Source organism: Dromaius novaehollandiae, chromosome Z (genome assembly GCF_036370855.1).
Source record: "Dromaius novaehollandiae isolate bDroNov1 chromosome Z, bDroNov1.hap1, whole genome shotgun sequence".
In the NCBI taxonomy this organism is placed as follows: domain Eukaryota; kingdom Metazoa; phylum Chordata; class Aves; order Casuariiformes; family Dromaiidae; genus Dromaius; species Dromaius novaehollandiae.
The window spans coordinates 25,339,058-25,365,023 of NC_088132.1; the positions used below are offsets into that span (position 1 = coordinate 25,339,058).

At 38.4% G+C, this 25,966-nt stretch overlaps 1 protein-coding gene across 1 annotated transcript in view; it reads left to right on the forward strand.

Moving 5' to 3' along the window:
- Positions 1–25,966, forward strand: part of LOC135324812 (transmembrane channel-like protein 1) — a 67,132-nt gene that overhangs the window by 39,258 nt on the left and 1,908 nt on the right. The window contains exons 9-17 of the mRNA XM_064501758.1: positions 534–676; positions 4,118–4,262; positions 6,292–6,486; positions 11,929–12,108; positions 12,331–12,483; positions 13,680–13,808; positions 18,822–18,889; positions 21,706–21,945; positions 24,567–24,692. Of these exons, the coding sequence (XP_064357828.1) occupies positions 534–676; positions 4,118–4,262; positions 6,292–6,486; positions 11,929–12,108; positions 12,331–12,483; positions 13,680–13,808; positions 18,822–18,889; positions 21,706–21,945; positions 24,567–24,692 (1,379 nt within the window). The remainder of the gene's footprint in view (positions 1–533; positions 677–4,117; positions 4,263–6,291; positions 6,487–11,928; positions 12,109–12,330; positions 12,484–13,679; positions 13,809–18,821; positions 18,890–21,705; positions 21,946–24,566; positions 24,693–25,966) is intronic.

The following is a 25,966-nucleotide window of genomic DNA, read 5'->3' on the forward strand; positions in this document are numbered from 1 at the left end:
ACCTGTAAACAGTAAAAAGAGCAAACAGTATTTCTTGACAGACTAATGTGGGTAGAAAGTGTATGAGAATGTTACATCAAACAGGACAGGCAAGGAAATTTTACAAATGTGGAAAATAAATTACTAATCTGACATTTTTGTTGAAATCACTTTCATGTTTCTCTTACTTTCACACTTCGTGAAACAAAATTTGTAAAACGCTGTTTTTGTCTTTACAACAAAAAGTATGTGGATGAAAAAGTTTTCTTTTCAACAAAAAATATGTGGATAAAAAAGTTTTGACTCATTAAACCGTAGTGCCCAAGAAGAGTTTTAAAGGTAAGAGATTTGAAAATCAATATGAAACTTTTGAAGTATTTTAAAAAACTTCAGAAGGAGAATTTTTCTATCCTTTGAAATTTATTATAGTGATGCTTATAACTGTTTCAAATGCATGGAAATGCACATTTCAACTCGTTGCTATTGGTACAATTTCTGTTTATCTGCGTATTTAACAGACTGGTGATGTTACCTAATTTTTGTTGACTTTTCAGGGCTTCGCACAGTATTCTGTGCTCTTTTATGGTTATTACAATAACCAGAGGACAATTGGATGGCTAAAGTTCAGGATGCCTCTTTCCTATTTCCTTGTTGGAGTTGGGACTATTGGCTACAGCTTTATGATTGTCATTCGAACGTAAGTTCTGTTTGGCTCTGCAGTGAACGTGTTAAAAGAGAGATAATTCCAGTGTTGAATTACTGAGATTTTTTTTTTTAAATGCATGAAATATGATAATTTGAAGAGCAGGACAAATGCAAGAGTGATAGGACTATAATGCAAGGAAAAGCTAGCTTACATCAAAGTCTCATGAGATTCCCTAGGCCTATGTATATATTTTTTCTTGCACCAGCAAGTATGTCACAGTCTTGTAGAAGTGGGAAAAATCTTTACTGAAATAACATAGCACATCCCTCCTGCAACTTAAATGTGTAAAATGAATACATAAAGTAAGGAAGTGAGCTGTCGGCCCATCTTTTTGTAGTACTCTCCATCTAGCAGAATGTCAGCTCACATCAAGGAAGTTCAGTTGTTCTTCCTTTAACGATACCTTATTGGAGTTAAATTCTTTTAAGAAGGAAGAAGGCAGGAAAGGAAGAAACACATGGCAAATAATTCTATGTATAACTTTCAGGCAGCAGTAAATGATTCTCAGCAAGACTATAGCAGTTAGCTCATATTTGCACAGTGGTGTAGAAGAATTAATGCTACTGGTCATAGTAAAGGCTTAGTGTCCTGTGGCAAACAAAATAATCTCCAACAGTGATTTCCTAAGGAAAACTATATTTAATATAATGTTAAAAACATAATATTAAAAACAGTAGGAAGCATATGGGTAAGTAAGTGAAACAGGGTTTCAGCAGTACAATTGGTGAGACGTTAGCCTTTTCGATCTTGCATTCTGGACTTGAATCTTGTCCTAGGATCAGAATTAAAAAGAATACTTATTCAATCATAGTTTATAGCTAGTTTCACTATTGGAATAAACTGTGGTAATTCTGCTGGTTTCAAAGGAGATATGTCACTAGTGAACATAACCTTTAATATCCTTGATTCAAATGAGACAACCGCCTACCACAATAAATGCAGTTCAGCGGTAAGGTGGCTTTAGAATATGTCTAGGGTGAAAAATTTCAGAGCAGTGCAGGTTAAGATTCAAGGACACTTGTGAATATAGAGTAGAAAATTGCAGATAATCTATTTGCACTGTATTGTGCTGAAGCCAGTATTTTTCACTTTCATGAGCATTAGATTAATTCATGTTCCATTTTTTCAAATAATTCATGGTTTCCTGCATAGGGCAAGAGGCATTTTGGAAGAAGAATAATTCCTTCAATTACACAAGTGTATATTTGGAGAAAGAACAACCTACTTCAGTGAAAAAGTCATTGGTTTAGCTGGAGAATGTCCCTTAAAATGTTTCTTTGATAGCCTAGCTCTGAAGATTAGAAATATCTTAGTCTCAGAGAATTATATTTCAATGACTGTCACCCAGACCAGGAAAAAAAGAAAAAAATCCTTCCAGCAGAGACTCCCTAAGGCCCAAACAAAGGAAATACCCTTGGGAAAACCTACACTGCACCCACTGACTTTCCATCTGGCCACATGACACGAGCGCTGATCTATATTTAGGTAATCTTAAGAGCTGTTCTTACAATCTTCTGCTTCATGCCATTTCCCCAGAAAGCAGTGCAGTCAGCGCACAGGCAAAAAGGCAGTGTACTGGGGGTGCTAGCGCTGCTCTGCGTGTGACTGGGACCTGGGAAAGGGGATGTCCCCATGCAAGAGGGAGGAAGTGTGTTTGGAGAGTATTACTATGTTTGGGGAAAACATTTGGATTTAAGGCTCTTCTCTGCAACCGTCCAGTGCATAGTATAAAGTGGAAGTATTTCTGGTCTCAGAGTTATCAGTTTGTTTTAATTCCAAGGGAGGGACCTGCGTGACTCCTCCAGGCACTCTTGTTGCTGCTGTCTCTCCACCTGTGATAGCTCTGGCTGCAAAGAGCCCTCGTCACCCTGTGTCCCTGACTCATCACAGAGATGTCATTTTGAGAAACTGAAATGAAGGAAGCTTTGAAGAAGGTTTTAACTCCTTTCTCTGCTTCCTCCTCAGTAATTGTTAATATAAACACATTAGTTTTTATTTAGCTGAGGGGACATTTAGATTCCATGTTGTTCAGATCAGATGTTGTGAAATATGATTATGGAGAGCATTTCCCTGAATATTTATGGATAAAAAGGGCATCTTTATAACCAAAAAAGATAGAAGGTATGACACATGAAACAACTGAAGACAGAACAGTGTTCTGGAGAATCTGAACACTGAACGTGTACCTAACATATCTAGTCTCATTCTCAAAATTACCTACCTAAATTATACTATCTATATACAGCAGCACAAGTTATACTGGCATGCTGAATGGCAATAGTAAATACCAATATGCAATTAAATATCTAAATTCCTGTTATACACTTGTCAACCATCATTTTGGCCGTTTTTTTTCTAGGAAATAGATTTTCTAACCACTGAATAGTTTGCTGTCTTTTAGAAACTCTTGAGAAGAAATTGTCTTAGTCTAGAAAGCAGCAGTGCGGCAGATCCTCCCAATACCCTTTCCTGGTCCTTGTCCTTTCCATATTTAAGCAGTAACAGCAAAAATAGTGGCAGGGTTTGTGCCAGCTCAGTATTATTTATTTATTGTTCTCTGACTGTATTTGAGAATATATATTTCACTGTGATGTCAGAAACCTGATGTGAAGAACTTATTGGTTTTAATAACATAACTCTGCTGCATTAGTCAACTTTAAAAAAGGAGCTGCATTTTCCTGAGCAAGAAATCAATGCAGAACCCAAGGCTAAATGGTTTATACTCTACCAATATATTCCTTCCTTGTGCTTCATGAGTTGAATTAAGAGATAAATTATGCAGAAATAGGACAACCATTATTGCATGAATTATTGTTACATGTATATTATATATGTATATATATATTGTGTGTGTGTGTGTGTGTGTGTGTGTGTGTGTGTGTATAATACATATAAATCCATGTTATTATACCTTGAAATAGAGAATTTAGTAGTCCAAATGAAGCCTGGACTTTATAAGTGCATAGGAGATGAAAGGCAAGATAGACAGCTGTATTAGTGATTTCTTGGTTTGGTATGACCAGCTTTTGTTCTGGCTAGTTATTTTAGATATTTTTTTTCTCTTTGTGAAGTCTCTAATCAAATATACAGCAGTTCAGGATGTTCTACAGCTTTCTATTTGAGAAATCTTCTTGACATCTTGTTTTCTATTGAGTTTCTCATCCACAGAGTTCCTCTGCAATGCTAATGAAAGAAGCACATAAAATGTGTGCAATGATGACATAATTGTCTAAAAAAATGAAAATCCTTTCTCCATCTTTCTCCATTCTGTTTTCAAACTGAACTTTCTGGATTTAGTATAACATGGCTGACAGCCATAATAATATAGTTCTTTAAGAACAAAGTTAGAATTTTAGGAGCAATTTGAAAATTAAGCTCGGATAGAAAAACTAGTTCTAATAGGGCCTTTTTGTGTCTTTCTGGCTTTTGTAGAATGGCAAGAAATGCAAATGAAGATGGTGGTGGGGATGATACTAGTTTTAATTTCAGCTGGAAAATGTTCACAAGCTGGGACTACCTCATTGGCAATCCCGAGACAGCAGACAATAAGTTTGCTTCCATCACAACAAGCTTTAAGGTAAAATAGAGCTCACTAAGGAGAGGTAAGCTGATTTGTCTTTCACAATGATGCGAACCAGACAGAACTAATGTCAAATATTAACTGTGTTTGGGATTTAGGTGCTTAAATTTGAATTCGGCAGCTATATACCTTGGTGGGATCGGGTCTTTGTGCCTTGCCATCATAACTCTTTCATTTTCATCGTGGAGGAAGAAGCATCCTTTGTGTCCTCTGTGACTGCGGTATTAGTTTTAGCAAAATGATTCTACTGTAAAATAATGTTTTCCTTGCCCTCATCTTCGGTGTCTTCCAGTATCACTGATGCTTATATCAGTTTTCTTTTTTAATGCTGGTGACATTGTGCCAAGCTGACATTATCATCTTTTCTTTCTGTTCTGAAGAGATATCACTCGACAGCAATATCATTGTCTAAAAAGGGCTATTCAGCATATCAAAAGAATTTGCCTCAGAATTTTGAGTCTATACCTTCAATAAGAAAAAAAGGTTGCCTTCCTTGCATAAGAGAAAGTTTTTATTTTCAGATGAATTATGAAACATAGCTCAGTCTGCAATGCAGTACAAGGCATTCTCAGGCTTGTTTTCAGCTTAGGCTGTGATGATTTTCGCAGTCACTCTGTGAGGGATCTGGGGCAGGATGTGAGGTGCATCACAGTGAAAATGGTGGAGGGGAGGTACACTGCTTGTTGAAGGTTGAAGAAAACGCTTGTACACTAGGGTCACTGGGACATGCCAGAGCAATTTCGAAAGGAAATGGTAACTTTCAGTATAATGATGTACAAGGAATACTCCCGCAGGGTATCACCAGGCAATGAGTAAGGGTGACCTGTGGTCACACTGACAACATACGACACGGGAACTGGAGGACCAAGCAGTAGTTACGTTTTCCAGTCCCCTGCCTCACCCTTCCGTTCTGCATTAGTGATGTTAGAGCCGATATACCACCTCACCCTGCCCGCCTTCCCAGCTGCAGGCAGAAAATAATAACTTCAGTCAAAGACAGTGGAAAGAAAAGGTCCCAGGAAAACAAATGTTTAAGAATTACTAATTGGATGACCTCAAGGTCTGTGGGCTTTCCCTGCACACCTATTAGAGTCAGTTGCTGAAAGCTATATGGGGAAGAATATAAACTAGTTGAGACAGATTTATTCTTGAGAAATAAACCCACACAGATTTACCATGATTTTTGCAAGCAAAGAAGGAACCAAAGCGAGAAAGGGTGAAGTCTGGGTCTGAGCAAGGCCTTGAGAGTTTTGCTCAAGACCTGCCACAGCTGCCTTTCATTTACGTAACAAACAAAAGTGGTAAGAAAAGCAGAGACATGTAGAATAATAATTACAGTGCAGGAGTTTAGCTTCCCCACTGGGCAACCGATTTCCTTCTCTGAAGTGAGAAGCTGTAACTAAACTCCCTTTTTACAAGGACATTTCAGAGCGAAAGCTCTTTCTGATGGCGAAAGTGGGAGCTGGAGATTAAAATTACACCACAGTCCTAATATCTATCAGTCCTGGCCAAGGGTAAATGTGGGGCAAACATTTTATCCTGCAGTATGAAGCTGTGCACTTTTTGCCTTGTTTGGGATTCCTGTCTTTTCATTCCTTCTGAATTGCTTACTCTCAAAATGCAACTTTTTGCCATTTTCTCACAGATGCACATATTTTTAAGTGTGACAGTTCCTTTCGTGGCAGCTAGTCACACATTTATCCTTCTGGGCCACTCAGCCTTACAGCACCTCACAAGCTGACAGAAAGTGCTGGTTGCTTTTCGGCACATGAGTGCGGGTGTAACAAGACTCCATGGGGACACGGCCACCGGAGGCTAAACAAACTCTAGGTCGCCAAAGCCCCGGGGCCCACCAGGGTCCAAAACAGATTTTTGGAGACAATATCAGCTGTTCTCAACACACGATGACCAGGTGTGCATTGGCATCTTCACAATTTATTTAACTGAATTCTAACAACTAGAGAAACATAGTGAAGATTGACCCTGAAGGTGCTGCTAATAACACTTTTGTTTCTAACAAGTGCAGGAAGCTATTGTGGAGGAGCAGGAGAGCCGAAAAGAAGAAAATATTCACTTGACTCGATTCCTGAGGGTTCTTGCTAACTTCTTGGCCCTGTGCACACTTGCTGGGAGCGGCTACCTCATCTTTTTTGTTGTGAGAAGATCCCAGAAATTTGCCCTGGAAGGTCTGGAGAACTACGGGTGGTGGGAAAGAAATGAAGTTCGTGCTAGCACGTTTTTATAATAGATGTGGTTTGAAACTGTGTTCCTATGCTCTGCACGCTGCCTTTTTTTTCCCTGGAGTTTAAATAGTTTGGGTGTGGGTGGTGAATGTCTAACAAAGCAATTCTTCTTGTCTCCCTGCTTCCTGCTTCATTAGAATGATTATTCTTTGGTTGTTTCTTTTAAATGTCCCTTCGTATTTAGTTTTCATTTGATGCTTTGCCTTTTGTTCTCTGTGCTACTAAGATTGTTTTTCAGATCCCTCCAAAGAGCCTGTTGTCCTCTTGCTTTCCTCTTGAGACTGGTACAGGCAAACTGACTGGTGTGTGGTCATGCCCCAAGTTACATGGGGCCTCATGAACATAACTTTGCGGTGCAGCAACAGGGTGAAACTTATACCTTCCAGCTCCAACTGCCCAGTTCAAGAATCCAATGTCATTTTTAGGGTGACCACCTTTTGAACAGATCTAGCCCTGCCTCATGGAGGTGTATAGTGAAAGTAATTGTTAGGATGGTTTGCAGTACACAGCTGTGGTCAGCATTGCCATATGGAAACCTGGGCAGATTTTACTTTCTTAACAAACACACTGCTGTGTATGTTGTAAAACTAGCTGCTACTTATTTAAAACTCATATTCTGAACTAGTAGGTAAAACAGATATCTGATTTAAGGTAAGGCAAAAGGATGCCAACCTGCCAAAGCTGCTGGGGTGGAATGATGGTGGAATGGGGAAGGTTGCTCCCTAATTTTGAACATCAAAAACCAACTGAAAAACTAAAAACTAAAAAACTCCAGCAATCCATCTTTGGAATCCAGAGAGGTGGGGCTGCTGGCATTGGATGAAATTACTTAAAAAAAATTAATTCATTTTCCTCTAATGGGAAACAGAAGTCATGTACAAAACTGCTTGACTAAAAGCAACATGAGCTCTAAGTGTGACAACAGACTCTCAAATGAAGGCAATTCAGGAGGAATTCAGCTTTCTCTCATTCAAAAGGTGTGGTAACAGATCTGTGATAACGAGGACTGTGCTACCAAAAGCTGTTATATTAGCTTATGTTGCAATCTGCAAAGCAGTTAAACATATGCATGTTTACATTTCAGGGGATTTTTTGTTTGTATGCTTTACAAAAAAATCCTGCTAAGGAGGCTGTGTATCACAGAGCAAAGATATAGAGCATGTTTTTTAAAGAAGGATGGGTAAGGTAGCTTTGCTAGGATTTGACTAGAGCTACCTATTGACAGGTAACTAACACACTTGCAAGGTACACACTATTGCTGTTGAGTGGAGGCTAATGATTAATTAAATAAGTGAATTTGCCTTCTACCTAATAGCCATTTAAATGTTTTTTTCTATTTTCTAGATCCATCTAAATCCAGATTATGTTTGTATCATGAAGAAACACTGAGATTTTGATCAGAAAAAGGCCATTAATGCTTGATGTACTATTCCGAGCAAATGAAAGTATACCTCTTACATATAGCTGAAGTACATGTCTTACATACACCATACTTCTCTCTGGTTATTCCCCTCTGCCATGAACCTGCAAGCCTACACAAATTTGGTCTCAGGTTCAGTGAGGCTTAACTTCCTCTCTATCGCAGCGGTACCTGGTCCTGTGGGGTCATGGCTCAGATGAAACAGCCTAGCCCATGATGGGGAGGAGAAGGAAGTTGTGGGAAACAGACAGACCAGGGCTCTTATGGGATTTCATCAGGCTTTGCATCTCTCCCCATGCATGGCTGTGGCCTGGTGGGTAATTGTGGACAAATCATGAATTAATTGGGGAAAAGAGAAGGTAGGTGATATACATTTGATTTTTTTCCAGATGTAAAAATGTATAGATTTCACATTTCATATCTTGCAAGCTTAAATGACTCCATAGATTTTTTGCCAAAAATATCCTGCTATTTATCTTAGAGTTCCTAGCAGTGAGATGAAGTAGATCAGTGCATTTGTATTGAAGTTATTAAATCGATGCTCAGTTTTAATTCTAGAAATCATCAGACAGCTTTTATTATTATGAAATACAAATTCTACTCTAATTACTTTTTAAAAATGAAACTATATTTATTAGAAAAACAGATCTCTGTTACTGCTTCCTGCAGCAGGTGCTAGACAAACCACAATCATTGGTGGTGGAAGAAATGATTTATTTTAACTAAACTGCTTACTCTTAATGAACTTATCATTTAACCAACAAGCAGTAAGTGTTCAGTATTTAATGTTGTGCTGGCACAGTTTAACGTGCTGGGGGGGCTGGTGTTCAGACATGACTGCAGTCGCAGCATTTCTTATCAAATTCGCAGCAGCTGGAAAAACAGAAAGGCTTGTATAAGCTGTAATTTTCTAGCTTTCAAAGTGTCATACAGGGGTTTGGTCTCTACAGTAGTTAATCTCCTGGAGAGATAAAAGAATAAAAGAATGTGTTTGGAACCACAGTTTTTGCTAATTAGTGGGTACCTCTTGACTGTTGTTCCCTTCTTACTGAGAAATGTCATCTCCGTAGGGCGGAGAGTGTTTTTGAGATTCACTCAGCAGATACTGAATATAAGATGATGTTGGCTATCGAGTATAACTCTATCTTGCATGCATGCTGGCATGTCACCCCTCTTCTGGCATATCATTCTATAATTTTTAAGTCACACAGAACACTGGCACTGTCCCCGATATAAACAGCAGAAGAAAATCTGGCTCTAGCACCTGAGCTTGGAGTTGCCAAAAAATCCAGAATATAAATTGGCCCCTTCCTGAAATCATGATAGATGTGGTTAAAATTCATTGGAAGATATACTTTTGCTTTTCTTTTCTGGCCAACAAAATCCTTTACACCAAACTAAAAAAATTATGAAAATGTATCTATGAAACTTGTATGAGAAATGCTTATGCTTTTGAAACACAGAACCCATCAATATTTTTGGATTTCAAAAATTCAGTAGGCTACATTTATCTCAGTAAAACCTTACACTTTTGGTTGCAATCATTCCCCACTTTTCAGCTTGCAAGTTTCTGTGCCTTGTTTCACCTCCCATCCCAGTAATGTTTTTTTCTCCAGAATTAGAAATGCTCTCAAGATGGGGAGCATGAATAATCAAGGCATGGAAAAATACTTATACAGAAAGGAAATGAACATGCTTGCTTTAGATAAGCAGTAAAAAAAGTGAGAACATAATAAAAATATAGAAAATCTTCGATGTTAAAGACAAAACTAGTGACTTTAGTCCTGCCTCTCCTATAATGCAGCAACAAGAAAGCTTTCTGTAAGGTTAGCAGGTGCTGTATTTAAAACTTACTGTAGGACACATCTTTTCTTCCAAAATGCACATTAACTAAGTCTTCCAGCACAAGAACTAAGGGACATCAAATGAGTCAAGTAGGATTCAGGCTGAAAAACAAACAAAACAAAAAAAAGGAAAGCAATGTGTTTGCCCTGTTCTTGCTGTGCCCTAGACATCTGTCCGGCTAGGCCAACCTCTGGTGTGACCCAGAATGTCTATGCTTGTGTTATGTCCATATTTGTCCCCTGGGACTCAATGCCACAAGAGGATACAACAGACCAGAATTAGCAATGATTTTGATTTGAGACTGAGCAGGATCAAAACAGGACCGAGTATTTTGATTGATAACTGGGATATGCAGCCTGTTACAATAAGTTTATATTTCAAGGATTCATGGTAGGTCATGTTGGCTGTGGCTGGCTCCAGCGTGAGCGTCTGTGTTTGCCATCTGCTGCTATATTGGGCATTAATTGTTTGGCTTAGTGGGGACTGAGACAAAATATGTTGAAAATAATGTTAGATACTTTGAAGATTTTAAGATAAAAATGTTTGCACACTTTACTGTTACGAAAAAAACCCAATGTATTAAGCACTAACATTTCATCTAGAGCTGGATACTCTAGTGCTTAATACTATCTTCTAGAGGTACCAAAACCTAAGAAGATCCACAACTGCCATAAAAGAGAATTTTTTTTGAAACAGATTAAGCTATGAAACCCATCAGCTGCTAACATAATAAGGTTGAGGTTATGAGCGATTTAAATATAAATCCTACCTTTTCAGATATGAAGTCAAATACTGCTAGTGACGGCAGCTACATGTGTTTGTTTGTTTCTTTCTTTTTTGACTGTTATGAAAGAATAGTACCTTATTGTTATTTTAACAGACTAATCCCAGTGACAAATAACACAGCCTAAATACATAGGAAACGTCAATGAATTCCTGTGATCGTTAAAATCTGCCTATGACTATTTCTTACACAGTACCACAAGACATGTTCAGAATGTACTACTGATTGCCTATAAATACAAAAATCCAGTAATTAGTTCTAGAACTCATTAAAAAACAGAAAATGAAAAACAGGAAAAGGAAAGCTATTTATTTCTTTTAATTAAAATCACCAGTCCAACAGAAAAAGTTTTGTAAGAGTAAGAATGTACAAATTTGTAAGTGGATGAATTAATTTGTAGGCATAGTGCCTTTCTGCTGCCACACGACTTCTGACAACCAAGATCCAGTCTTAGCTCTCTTGATAGCAGGAAGCTAGAAATGTATTAAGATTTGTATCGGTTTTAGCAGGACAGATTCTAGTATGGCTGAGAAATGCTAGTTTCAGAGCAATTGAAAGATTAGAGTTCTGTGAACAATTATGTTTTTTGTGACTAAATCAACCCTTTCTTCTTACTTGTTTTATATATGAGTCATCTCAAATAAACATCTTTGTGTTTTCCACTAACCTTTGTCATTTAGCTTGAAAGAAAGTCTCCTGTTGGCTGGGGATTTTTAGTCCCTTGAAAATACATTTTTTAAATGAAATTTTATTTGAAATTGAAAAACTGCACTTTTACACCTTTTCAGTTATTTTCATTTTTGGCAGATACAATTAATTGGATTTTACACTATTTCACCAAAAGTTTCAAGCAGATGTGAAATTAGATCCTTGGAATGCCTCATTTTCTGTAGAATGTATAATCCATGTTGAATTTCAGACTTTTTATGAAAGCTAACTGTTCTTTTCTTCTAAGTTTGCATTCGGTAAACTCATTCCATTTCCATACTGCTATGACGATGAGTTAATGTTATTAGAGGCTTCAAAGAACAACAGGCAGGAAGAAGAAGGATTGACTTGAATTTGACTATGCAGCAAAGACATGTAGAATTAATTTGGGGTGAGATATCAGATAAATTTAATTCAATACAGTATAAAAAAGACCTGATATATCCGTCTGTGGTAGACTACTACTGATTTTTCACCTCTTTCTTTCTTTGTGAAAACATCCTGTGACTGCCCAAGCTGATTTTGTTTCTCATTAAATCAAATACCAACTGAAAAGTAGTAGTGGAAATACACTCTTCTCTCAAACCAATAATAATCAAAGAACTTGCCCCTAACATTTCACTGTATATTTCTTTCTTTTTTTTTTTTTTTCTTTTTACCTAGGTGAACATGGTGATGTCACTTTTAGGAATGTTCTGTCCAACACTTTTTGATGTAATCAGTTCTCTGGAAAACTACCACCCTCGAATAGCTCTAAGATGGCAGCTGGGACGCATCTTTGCTCTTTTCCTTGGCAATCTCTACACTTTCATTATTGCCCTGATGGATGAAATCAATCTCAAGGCAAGCTATTTACAGTGGACCTCCCTTCACCATTTTTAGCATGTAGCAGGGCAAAGACAAGGATTTCCAGCCATGTCACAGAGTCGTCAAAGAGATAATTTCTTCTCTTATACTGTGAAACATGTCCATGACTGAGCTGGAAATGGGAGTCTTGGAGTAGAAACCGTTGAGAGTTGGTAACGCAAGCTCATAATGTTGTTTTCCTATTTATTTATTTTTTAGTTGGAAGAAGAGAAGATAGTCAAGTATAACATGACAATATGGGAAGCCAGTCTATATAATGGTACTATTCCAGAAAATTCAACTGCTCCTCCAATACAGGTGGACCCTGCAGATGTCCCCAGAGGGCCATGCTGGGAAACAATGGTAGGGCAGGTAATGCAATTGAGCTAATATTTGAAAATAGATCATAATCTGTTACAAGACATCATATAAAATCCCTCTTTATTTTAGTTGTTGAGTGGCGTTAAGGCAAGAAAAGATGTGATGAAATGCAGATATGGGACAAGATAATGGCAAGGTCCTATTTTTTCCTTAGCTGCAAAGCTGAGAAAAAGTTATTTTAGTTTCTTTGAACCCTAACTAGTAAGAACTCATGTGTTTCTCTTGATAGCTGACAGCATCTAATATTAGAATTTTGATCAGACAAGATCAATTTCTGTCTAAAATAGGCCTATATCAAAGATAAAAAATGAGTAGCTCAGCAGGGAAATATACATTAAATCAGATCTTGCCAGCAGTGTGCATTTGCGAAGGTATCTCTATCTTTAGCTAAGTAGCATGCTGCAATACAACAGCAGTGGTTTAATGGTAAATCTGCCCAGACAATTTATTTGATTCAGTTGGACATCCCTGCTCATTGACCTATTCATGTAAAATGCCATTTCCAAAGACTTTCCCAACACCTCCTATTCCTCTGTTTGATCATACCTCATTCTTGTTGGTTTTTTTGTTCCTGAGACTGAATAAACCATTAAATCACAACTTTTTGCTGTTGCTCCATCACTCACTCAGTCTCCCTATGTGGTTATCTCCAGTCCTGGAGAAGGCACTGGTAGGGAGCAGACAGGCAGGAGAAAACAGCCTCTCTGGTCGTCTGAAGAGCACTGAGTGACAAGCGACGAACACCGAAAGCTTATCACTGTGTTAACTTTCTCCTTAATTTGAGATCAGAGAGAGTAAGAGCCTTCTGGGCAATTGGGGCTAAGGCCTGATACAGTAGGGTTTAGTGGGGCTTCCTGAAAGCATATCAGAGGAATGAGGATTTCTGTTAGGATTTTCTTCTTTCCTCTCCATATTTGCTCTGCATATCTCTCTCATGAGAGTTGGTACGTCTATAGGAAGTAAGCCCCCCCCCTTTTTTTTTGAATCTTCCCAATGTCATAGGGACCAAAAGGGATTTAAGATATCAGCAAAGAATTCCGTTTTTATACTCTGGAAGTCTTGACTGAGAAAATATGAATACAAATTAGAGCAACAAATAAGGGGCAGTTTTTTCTCTGCTTCTCAAATTATTTTTACAATTGTTAACTGCCTAAACATATTCTTAGAAGAAAATATTGCTTTAACAGGAATTTGTGCGGCTGACAGTCTCTGACACGATGACGACATATATCACAATTCTAATTGGTGATTTCTTGAGAGCTGTCTTCGTTAGGTTTTTCAATTACTGCTGGTGCTGGGACTTAGAGTATGGATTTGTAAGTATCTGATTTGCTATTTTACATGTCTTTGTCAGATTATCACTTGACATTTTTGTAGTAAATTACATTTTCCTCTGAAGCCTCCAGAGTTTATAGTTGACTAGACATGTCCCCTTCAAAATCCCAGAACAACATTAAGTGTTAGCTCTTCTCAGAATTTGCTTTTGTCTTTATATCTGCCTTGTTCTGCAGGCTTTGGTAACCTTAGGAAATACATTTTTATTCATTTGATTATGTAAGCAAACTGGGTACACATTTTTGACTCATTTCCATTTTAAAGCCTCATCCTCAGTTCTACGGAAAACAGTGGAGAGGCTCTCATTGATTTTTGTGGACTTTCAGTCAGGCTCTTAAATGGTTTCTAACGTACTGAGACAGCCAGTGTTTGTGGGAAAAAGCATGAAAGAAGTTGCTCTAGAAATTTTATTAGCTATATTTTCTGCTGGAATTAGTTTAGCCGAAACAAAGTTAATGAGTCCCATAGCATAAGCATGCGGGTATGCCAGCTTCTCACCCTGGAGAGACTTTCTCCCTCTTAAACAGATCTGAGCTAGATTTAAATTAGCTGGCTAAGATAGCTGCACTGACGGCTGCAGTTTTCACCTGTGAGGCACCTGCCAGGGAAAGTCTGCGAAGCTCCTCCTGAAGCCTCTCTTGCACATACTAACTGTTATGGAAAAGAGCTAAGCCATGTAAAGCTATCTCGATCACGTGTGCGTGAACAGCTCTCATAGCTGTCCTGCCGTCCGCTTATTTGTCCTCGCTTCCTCATAGTTTTACCTTCACAAGTACATGCTTTTCTTCCTTTACTAAGAGCCATCTTCAGGGAAATGATCAGTGCTCAGGGGAAGGGAAAGTTTTGTTGTTTTCGTGGTTTCTGGTATAACAATCTCACAGCTATTGTTGAACCACTATGAAAATTCAGCTGTTATAGCAAGGTTCAGCTTTCTCGCTGTTGAGACAGGGAGTCTCAGCCAGGGCTGGTGTAGGGCTGGGGAGAGACAACCAGCCAGACAGCCTGTGGACAAACAAGTCATACCCTTTGCAATATCAGATGTTGGAATTTGATCATAGTACAGGCAGAGAGCCAGCACAGTTTCTGGAGCTCTGGAACAACGTATTTTCATATGCTTAAATTGCCTCTGCAGCTTTCTCATATTTTCATATGTACTGCAGGCATTGTAATAGCTGAGCCTGGATGTGGAGAATGCATGAATCTCTGTAGCCAAGGCTACCTCTGACCGGAAATAGCTCAGACTTCATATTTTCCAAAGATGCTGAAGTGGTAGTCTGGACATTTTCCATATTAGGATATCCAGAATCAATGAAAGAGCCTAAATGGATGCAAGTCTGAAAGTCATTCTGATGACTGTAGGACAGACCCTTTAATTAAGGTGACTTCGCATCCCTTTTGCTGCTTTTGGGCTTCCTGAAGCTGCTTCTCTATTGCCATTTAGTCTGAATCAGCTGCTCTTTATGCAGGGACTGAGAAAGATGAGGAGCGGCATTTTTTGTTTTCAGTGAAGGATGATGAAGGGGATGCAGAGCAGAGTATGATCTCCATAGCACTGACATCCAAGGCCAAAGCTGACAACCTTTAAGTCTTACTGCATAGCTAGGAAATACGGTAAACAGGGGTCCCTCCTCATTCTCTGCAGGAATTACAAATACCAATGTAGGCTTTAGAAAAAGCTTTCAGATTTAGTTTCTGAGAGGGGTATGCTACAGGGAGCCTTCTCTATCACTGCACCCTTTGGTATATCTGTAATCAAGAACCCAGTGAGAATGTCTTTGGGTGAGGGGATGCTCACAGCCTCTGCATGCTAGCAAGCTGTGCAATAGGGAGGCTCTAAGGGATCAAAGGATATTTTTGTTTAACACTCCAGTCAGCAAGCTACTGGAGCACGCAGATTTCCAGTGGGATTACTCATACATTTAAAATGATATCCTTATGTGTTGCAAAGTGCTATTGCCCATTGTGCATTTGGCTTGGCAGAGAGACAGAGCACGCTGTCTCAGAAACCCAGTTGGTATTTTCCTCTCACTCTTTTCAGGGTAGCACAAGTTAGCAGACTGAATGTTACAGTAAGGTACAAACCTTACTCAAAAGGTTTAAAGCATTCACTGAGGGTAGAGTTCAGCTGCTGAAATACAGTGCCTAGTGCTATTTGAGATGCCCTAGGATATCCAGAGCAGCTGAATGCGGCTACTAACTGCATGATCTGTGCAGTGCCTCCAGTGTTCCAGAGCTGAGAGCCATGCAGTGTACTGTAGGACAGCGTGGCTTGAATTCGGGTTGCCAGTTGGAGAAGCACAAATTTGTCCATTAACACTTCAGGCTTAACTCTTGCTGGTTGCTTTTCTACCATTAGTTATGTTAAAGGAATACACTATAGTAATTGAATCAATAGAACAAAGCCTATAAAGCCGAGAGTTTTAATTGAGATACTGGACTAAAGAGCTGCATAGATACCATCCTTCTTTCTAGGCAGCCAGCCACATACAGATAGAGAGTGGTAGTATAGGGAGCGGCTCTTGACTGTCAGGAAGCAGGGAGAGTGAGCCTCACAGCCCACCTGCGAAGGGTTCGCCACTGTTAATGGGAGCTGCGGCATATTTATCCAGCAATGAGGGAATGCCTCATTTCCATGATATATTATTGTTCTCAAAGCATCAACAATGCATTCGTTGGTAGAGGGTGCTAGGAATATATTACTTGTACAGAAAGAATGCAATTAGTGCCCCGAGGAAAAGATGTGTTGCATTTAAAGAATGAAGGACTCAGAGATTCCTGATTTAAGGAATCAGAGTTGATGCTGTAGCCTAGAACCTTTGTGCGATTCCTGATTTAAGGAATCAGAGTTGGTGCTGTAGCCTAGAACCTTTGTGCTGTTCCTTCTGTGCAAAAAAGCTAGAAATTTATCTAAAGGAACATTTGAAATGCATTTTTTTTCTAAGTCTTTACACTATTAGAGACTATAAGGAACTAGGAATCTGTGGGTGAGTCACGTCCAGATTTTTCATTTTGTTGACAGACTTAAATTTGAACATCATTCTGTGTTCACTTGACAGTTTCTGTCCTGATCAGCAATACATATTTAGCAAACTCAGCTTAACTGATAGTTTCCATTGGTACTATAGAATCCAATTTATTATTAATAAAACAGTGAAATTTTTCCTTGGCAGTATATAAGAGTGGCTCTACTGGGTTCCTCAGGTCCAGTACCCTGTCTCAGCCAGCAGCCAGCAGTTGAAAAGCAGACTGTAAACCACTGAATCTCTGGCAATCTCTGAGCTTAAAATCTTTCTAAGCAAGAGGCTGTACCTGTGCCATTGTGGTTAGTAGCTGTGACAAAAGATACCAAAGTAGCTTTTGTTCATTAATTTTTGGACTTTTTTTTAAACCCTCAAATATTTTTGACAACCAAAAACTCCTTTGGCAATGAATTCCACAAATTAATTTGCATACAGTGTAAAAAAGTGCTTCCTTTCATTTATTTAAAAATTCAATTTCAGATAGTTTTTCTGATACTGCTAGCTACTATGTTATGAAAAACAGTGACACATTATACAGGTCTATATGATGCTATTCACCTTCTCCACATCATTTATGATATTCTACTCCCCTGTATAGCTCCCTTTAGTCAACTATTTCCAAGTCAAAGACTACCAGTCTATTTAATCTTTCCTTGTATGGAAGAAAATTCATAAATACACACAACATAAATATAGCAGTTTGATGCAAACATATACATAAATATCTGTGCATGCACACAAGACTGTGTAGAAAGAGCACAGGGGCTGCACACATTCCAAAAGTACAATCCAAAGGTGTGACTTTAATATGGTTCTTTTAATAGGATATCTTTGGCTTGGTTCAGCCTCAAGAGAATAGTTATTCCTGTACCTCATATCCTTACTCCATCAGTCATCAGTAATTATTACCTGGATGGTATACATCATTCATGATCTTCTTGCCCACCCACTACAGTGAATCATGCAAGTTACTGGCTGTGGTGTAGTATAACTGACTATTATGAGAGAGCTGATAGAACGAAGTCTTGTGACAACATAAAAGCATAGCGATAATATGTTTGAATCAAACATTTTGGTGTCAGACATTTTGGTGTCTACCTAAAATTTACAGCTCTTATTTCCTACCGGAAAGTTTTGTTTGGGTGTGCACACCAACAAATACTTGTGAATCTCAGTCATTGCTCAAATGCAGTGTATTCAGTGTTCACAGTTGAAAAGCATTCATGAATTAGAGAGACGCTAATAAATAGGGTAAGAGAAGATCTCTGGAAATGATTTAAGGTTTGGAAAAACAGAATGAGATGAATAGTGCAGAGAAGACTAAGGAATGATTTGATGACAGTCTATGTCTGCACTGGAAACAAAAATTTACAACACAGTGCTCTTCAATTTAGCAGACAAAGCAATAATGAGACCTGATGACTTGGTTTTGAAGTAAAAATTGAACTAAATAAGATATACATATTAAACAGGAAAGCCAGTCAACCATTGGCACCATCTATCAATGCTTAAAATGGATTCTTCAACAGCACAATTGTTAAATTTAAAATACGAAAGATATGCTATAGTTCAAGCAGGAATTAATTCAGGGAAGCCGCACGGCTTGTGCTTTATTGGAGAGCAGACTAGATGACCACCACAATCTCTTTTAGCCACTTCAATTGGAAGCTGACAAATCATTATTTTAAAATTCACCCAGTACCCAGAGCTATTTTTATTCTCTCTTAGCACCTTCCTCTGTACAAACAGCTCAAAAGGATCTTCAATAAAATGCTTCAAGCTGTATTAAAGTCTGCCTGTTGGCTTTGAGTCATATTAATTTGTTTCATGTTTCACTGATAATATGTAACAAGAGTCTTGACAAGACAATGCCAGTATGTTTGTGCTGTTGGAAGTGACAGCTTTAATCTACTGTAAATCATCTTAAAAAGCTTTGTGCAAGCCTAATGAAAGCATTTGTGTTATTTCTTTCAGCCATCATATTCAGAGTTTGATATAAGTGGGAACGTGCTGGGACTGATCTTTAACCAAGGCATGATCTGGTAGGTGTGGCAAAGGGTGTTGTGTTCTAGAGGTCTCTTATGGGTCAGCATTCCCTGCAGGAATGCAAGAATTAGCAGTATCTGTAAAGGTTCTTCTCACATGCTGATCCTACCTCATTGCTCTAGTCTGATAGAAGCATCATGCAATATATATCAAACTCATGCACATTGAAATCAGCATAATTGTTCCAAAACCAGTTCCGGGCTAAGATTATGGGGTCAGATGCAGCAGTATCTTGCAATGAACAGGTAAGACTAACCAGTATAAAGCTGGGTTGACAGCTGCAGTCCTTTGTGACAGCAGAGCAAGCAGCTGGCCTGTTTTGCTTTTAATTTCAGGCTTTCCAAATATCTTATACTCTTTTCCCATGTGCCCTGTGGCAAAAAAAAGCCTTAAAACAAATTTATATACACGTGTGTGTGTGTGTGTGTGTGTGTGCATAAAATGCTATTGCTGCAGTATTAGTCCTCAACACTGCTACATGAGAGATCTGTTTTATAACATTTCTGGGTTTTATTTATTTGGGTTTGCTGAGAAAGCAAATTGTTGACTCCTTGTGAGATGCTCTGTCTTTCTCAGGAACCATCTTCCTCAAGCACTATTGACTGCTCCTCTGAATTAATTATTGTTTAGACCTGATTTATTTAACTTTAACAGAACTCTGCTGATTAGACTTTTTGCTTCGTGCAAGCCCAAGGGGCATTACAAGCCCACTGGCTTGCTCAGATGAAGGGTTCGTTGGTAAGATGAGCACGGCATCAGTTATGGCCACGTATCTGCTGTGTGCCATCGGAGCATGGGAAGAGTGAGTCCAACCTACTGCTGAAGTGCAGGGGACCTGCACTGCACATGGCACTTGGAGTTAAATAGTGAGCTTAGCTTTGCAATCAGTATGTTCCTGTCTGCCTTAAAAGTGGCATCCTAGTTTCTAATAGGAAACATTTCTCAGGCTGCTGCTCATCAAAGTGATCAGGCTGCAGTGTAACCTGTGCTTGCACACTTTATACACGATTGATCTCACTCACACTTTCTGCTGCTGTAATTAATACTTTGGAAATCACTGTAGTTGAAAGAAGCTGGGGACTGGATGAGGGAGGAGATTCCTGATTATTCTCTAAGAAAACTTCTATATGTAGCAGCTATCATTTTATACTTCATTACCCATACAGACGTCGTGCACTTCCATGGCACAATGTCCCAATATATATGTTCTATCACAGAATCTGTGACTTGTGTCCCAATGATGCTATGTGGATACGGCATCTATCTTACTATCTATCTTACTGTACTATCTATGTTACTACTAATTGCAGAGCTAGGATCACATTTACATGCCAATTGATATTTGCTGTGCCAAGTAAGGCGCTAGAACTGTGCTGTTTTTTTAAAAAAAGGTCTGAACTAAGCATATTAGAATAGTTTTAAAAAAATGGTGACTGAATTATAGTAAATATATACTTCAGAAGCCATAGTATTATATAGAGGATAAATTTGTTTCTGTTTTATATAGTTTTACATATTCCACTGCACATGCTTGTGCTCATCTGAAACAGAATAACAAGTTTAAGGTGCACCTGGTGAGTTGGCTGTATCACAGAGCTAGAAAGGCTTTGAGAGGCATGTATGTGTGCCTTTATATTTCTGTATGAGAGAGAGACCATGTGCTTAGGAAATTTCCTTTCTTCTCTTTCTCTCTGCTTTCATGAAGCAAGTGGATTGCAAGTCATTTGCAAGTCTTTTCCATATTAATGTGGCATTGGAAAGAATACTTGTATCTTACAATAAATGTTATACCTAGAACTTATGATAGCAGCCATGAATTACCCAGAGTTTCAGCTTGCCAAAGTTGAGTGTTTTGCAATGATTTCTGTAACCATAAGAAACAGAGCCATGAAGTGCCCTCTGCCTTCACCCATAGACTACCAACGTCTTTACCGTCACTTTTCATTAAAGATGCATGAAATAAGGAAGGAGCGATATCAATATCATATATTCATTCTGTCATGACATCACTGTACTCTGGAGGTCTTTCCAACCATGTAGAGAAATAGATCTATTTCCTATTTTGTAAATAGAAAAACTGAGGCACTCAGAGGCAAAGTGGCTCAGTCCTGGTGACCAGGCCAGTGGTCAAGGAAGAAGTCGATTCCTGATCCCTTACACTCTGTGTCACTTGGCCATGCTGATGGAAATGATTGCTCTTCAGTCAGCAGGGCACAACAAACAAGGTCAGATAAAAATAAAATGGTCTCAGCTGTTTCAGTGTCATAACCATGCAACTGTAGATAATAAGGAAAACACAATATTTTGGCAAATCAATAAGCAGTTCATTGGAATCAGTCACTAAATAACCATGGTAACAGAAGTAAAATAAATGTCAGCTTAGCAAAAATATCCTTCCTAAAATGGTGACAAGACAATAATAAAGAAAAAGATTATTTTGATAATTTTCTAAATTTGCTTTATCTTTCTGTACACAATACAAAAGTGAGATCCTACCTGAATTAAAGGGTCAAAGTACAGGTGGATAATATTTCATTAAGTGGTGATTATATTTGCAGAGAAAAGGGGCTTTGGAATGTTGAAAGAAAAATTTCATATAGAGAGTTTTCTCCATGTGCCTGGAGTTCTTCTTAACAAAAGACCAGAGAGACAAGACCAGTAGAAAAAATGTAAATGTTTTATGAACTAGGTTTCTGCATGCACAGCGTGTGTGGCTGTAAAACAAGCCTATGAAAGAAGGGAATGGGTGGCCTGTCTAGCAAGGCAGAAATTTTGTAACAAACTGGTTATATTTTGTTTGTTTGGTTTCTAGGATGGGATCTTTTTATGCTCCATGCCTCCCAGCGATCAACGTCTTCCGCCTCCATACTTCCATGTACCTGCAGTGCTGGGCAGTGATGTGCTGCAATGTGCCCCAGGAGAGGGTTTTCAAGGCTTCCAGATCCAACAACTTCTACATGGCCATGCTGCTCTTCATTCTCTTTCTGTCCACGCTGCCTGCTGTGTACACGATTGTCTCCATCCCACCATCTTTTGACTGTGGTCCTTTCAGGTCTTTTGTATTTTATGTCCTTGTTTTGTTACTGATGAGATAAACTGCCTCACAGCATCACAGTGAATGATCCAATAGTGAAAAGGAGCTTCCTTGGGAAGTTTTAGTGTCTGATAGGCTGAATGTTTAATTCTGTGTCATTTTTCAATCGCGCATGATGCTTGATGGTGAAACCTTAGAAAACTGGCTAGTTGTTTTTAAAGTTTTTCCTAAAATGTAGAAGAGAAAATCTTTTTTTCTTTTTTCTTTTGTTGATTTTAATGAAAAATTTTACTGTTACTACTGTAACTAAGTCAGGAATTATTCTTAGGGAGTAGGGCAGTGACCTGCTAGGGATCTCTCGTCTATTGGCTTGAAAGCGATGGTTGCAGGAAATATCCGCACGTGCCATGCCAGGATGGGAATACTGGAGTGCTGGTGAGTGGTGGTTTGCCAAGGAGGCACTACAGTCTTTGGCTGCTCTGAATTTCTGCAGTGGCACAGTATTTCATTTCATGCAGCTGTAGTATTACCTCTGTGATGCTGAATCTATTTCTCAGGTTTCAAGACCTCCACATTTGCTGGTCTCTTCTGAAAAAACAGGCCTTCTGCACTTGTGCAAACATGTGCCTCGCATACAAGCTAGCTGAGGTGCTGCCACAGTCCAGGACCATTCTCAGTGTCTCTACTTGCCTCTGAGCATGAGATACAACTTTAATGAGTACACAACAGCAGTTAATACATAAAATTCAGATTTTTTTAAAAGGCTCCAGTCATTGCTTTTGAACAAAGTATCAGTAGGGCAAGAACAGTAGAACAGTAAAAGAGGCTTCCTGATTCCAGTGAAGGTCTTGAATAATACATTACTGTCATGGGTAAAGTGATCTCTGCATAATCCCCAGTACACTTTGTAAAGCAGCAGAAGTCTTGACACATTAACTTTGGCCAAAGGCCATCTGTGGGAGATCTTTTCTAGCCACCTGCAATAGTCAGTCACTAAGAGAGAGAACTGCATGACATGCAAAAAATTCAGCTGAGACAGAAAATTGCTTGGATTTTAGGGAAGCGATGATAAAACAAGTGACGCTAAGTAAGATTTTTATTAACTGAGTCATAGCAAAGAAAGTACAGAGAGAGACATCTGGAGTCAAGTCTGAGTAGCTGCGGTTATTGAATCTGATATTACTGACACGGTAAGATTACTTTTCAAAGAAGTGAGAAGGTTCATGTAACCTGTAACTTTTCCTCTGTCAAATGCAAAGATATTTTCTTCTTCATCAAAAATGTAAAATCCTCAATACAGCTTTTAATTGGGAAGGGCTATAAACTAAAGAAGGTTCATTCAACCTTTATATAGGTAATACAACTGGTGAGCAGATAAATACTGGCAATGTGTGGCTATATATATATATATATATATATATATATGTATATACACATATATATATATATATAAAAGTTTTGCTGTTGGTAAGTCAGTGGCTTATCCATTATGAAAATTCCAATTCTTTTTTTTAATCCTGAATTTAAAGCCAGCATATACAACTAAGCAGAGATTTCTAGATCTGCCAGGAGTAGGAGAGGCAGGACAGAACTAGCAAAGTTGGAACAGAAGAAGCTTTGTGTGTGCTGGTGAGAAGAATAAGAAGAGAGTGGAATTTCACATCTACCATTGGTGGGGAGGAAGGGGAGAGGACGAGCTGATCTGAAGGAAGAATTCCCCCTGTAATCTTGTTATATTTGCAGGACGAGCATAAAGGTTGAGATCATTAAACTAAGAAAATGATCTGATTGGCAGAAATGTTTTACAAGAACTAAAAATAGGAGATAGAGAACCTCAATGGCTGGAGGCAATTTGGTGAATTTAGTGGCAATTCTTTTAACCAAGTAAACCTGCCAGTTGGTCTCAATGCACATAAAAAGCCATGTCGCTGTCAGGCATTCAGGTAAACAATGTCAAACTCTACCTTGGGAGGCACAGCCAAAAGCAAAATAAAAAGACAAGAACATTTGGAACATCTATTAAAATGATTCTGCAAGAAAAACTTGTGTGTTAAAGGTCTAGTGAAAAAATACTTTAGAAAAGTTGGTTATGGGAAAACTTAGTATAAAAGTTATTAGTTTGCTAGAAAAATAACTAAAATGTCCTAAAACAGAGCCGTCGACTTCTGTAGGATTGATACAGAGCAAAGAGAGAGAATTTGGGCCTGTATACCGCTGAATGGACACTATTTGCTAGTGGACTTCTCAATCATATGAAGATGGGATGTCTCAAGAGTCTGTCTCAAGGACTCCCTAGAGCACAAATAATCCTCCACACTATGGATGGTGATGTGGAGTTCACAGATCAGTACACTGATCCTTGGAGAACTAATCTTGGTGACAGAACAAGCACTTGTTGGAAACTACAGGCAGGATCTATTAGCAGACATTAAAAAGTATTGGTATCCACTGCTCTCTTTAAAATGCATAAATGCTGTTTTAAATAATGACAGTTTAAGATTTAAATAACGCTAACTTCTACAGTTTCTTGTCCTTGCCCCAAGTTTGTTGTGATGTGGTTCATCTAAGTATTCATACTACTGCACTGCCACTGCCAGAATATTTGTATGTGATACACTGTCACCTTTTCTATTTAATAGTGGGAAAACTAGAATGTTTGAAGTGATATCAGAAACTTTGGAGCACGACTTCCCTTCTTGGTTTGGGAAGGTATTTGGGTATGCTTCCAACCCTGGGCTCGTCCTGCCTTTCATACTGCTGATGGTGTATGTATTAACTCAATATTAACTCAATGCTTGCCTCCTCCAAAGTCGGTTAAGCTCTTTTCATTCTGTCTTCGCTGCCTGGGTATCTAATTAAATGATTGCCCTGTGGTGAGGGACTTGAAGAATTCATGAGCCTTTTATTTGATCATAATTAATGTGCCTGTGCACAAAGGGCAATGTCTTTTTTGTTCAATGGCTTTGTTTTTGTTATTGCTTTTTTTATTAATTTTTTTGTTGCTACCATAATGGCCAAACTATTAAAATGCAAAAGCTTATAAGGAATCTGAAGTGCAATGACTTTGCTCAGCCTGTTTAGTAGGCAGAACACATATCATAAATCCTTAAATATTTCAGTAGAAAGCTCTCAGAACTGTGACCACCATGAAACAGTTATTTCTCGGTAACTCTCAGTAGGTCTGATCCTGAGTGCCTGAGACTTTCCTTGATAAAAAGAGCACTCTATGCTTTTGGGCCTGGAATGTGAGACAGGGTGGTGGAGATAACATATGGAGACATTCCTATCTCAACTATCTGTCTGAAATCCGTCATGTCCAAAGCCACTTTGTGGAATAGGGCTAGTAGGAATTTTCCATATTTCGGGAGCTGTTAAAGAATAATGGTCATTGAATAGCCTTTCTCAGAGACTGTGAAATGTCCTTCAAGATAAAATTATTGTAAACTGCAATATGCATATATAGGATTGCTTAGTATACTGCTAAACTAAAAGTTAATTCTTGGTGGAAATGAGCTGGGATTTAACCCTGCATTGTAGCACTGCCAACAGAAGATTATAGAATACAATAGAAACTACAGAAGTATCTTCTGTGAGTAAACTGAAATTTTGAGATGGAATTTGGCCAAGATTCACTTAAAATCACGTTCTGTTTAACCCTTGGCTGGAAAAAATAAAGAATACAGATTGTCCTCTGAAATACATGGTCTCGGCTCCCACTGATTTTCTTGAGTACTGTTCCTATCTTGGAATCATTCAAGGCAAAGACAGGAAAAAAAAAAAAAAAAGAAGAAGAAAAGAAAATTCAAGGCAAAATCAGGCAAAGCAGAGAAAACAACATATGCAGATTAATTATTTACTGCTTACATCAGTAAAAGACTTCACATAAGCATGTCTCTAATTAAATCAGGATGGTGAAAAAATGGTAATTTCATAGAGTTATCGCAAAACTAATACAATACATTGGCAAATAAAAACTTCATTATGCAGTTGTGTTTTTACTTGGTAGAAAGAGATTGTAATTTAGAGCAAAAATTAAAAC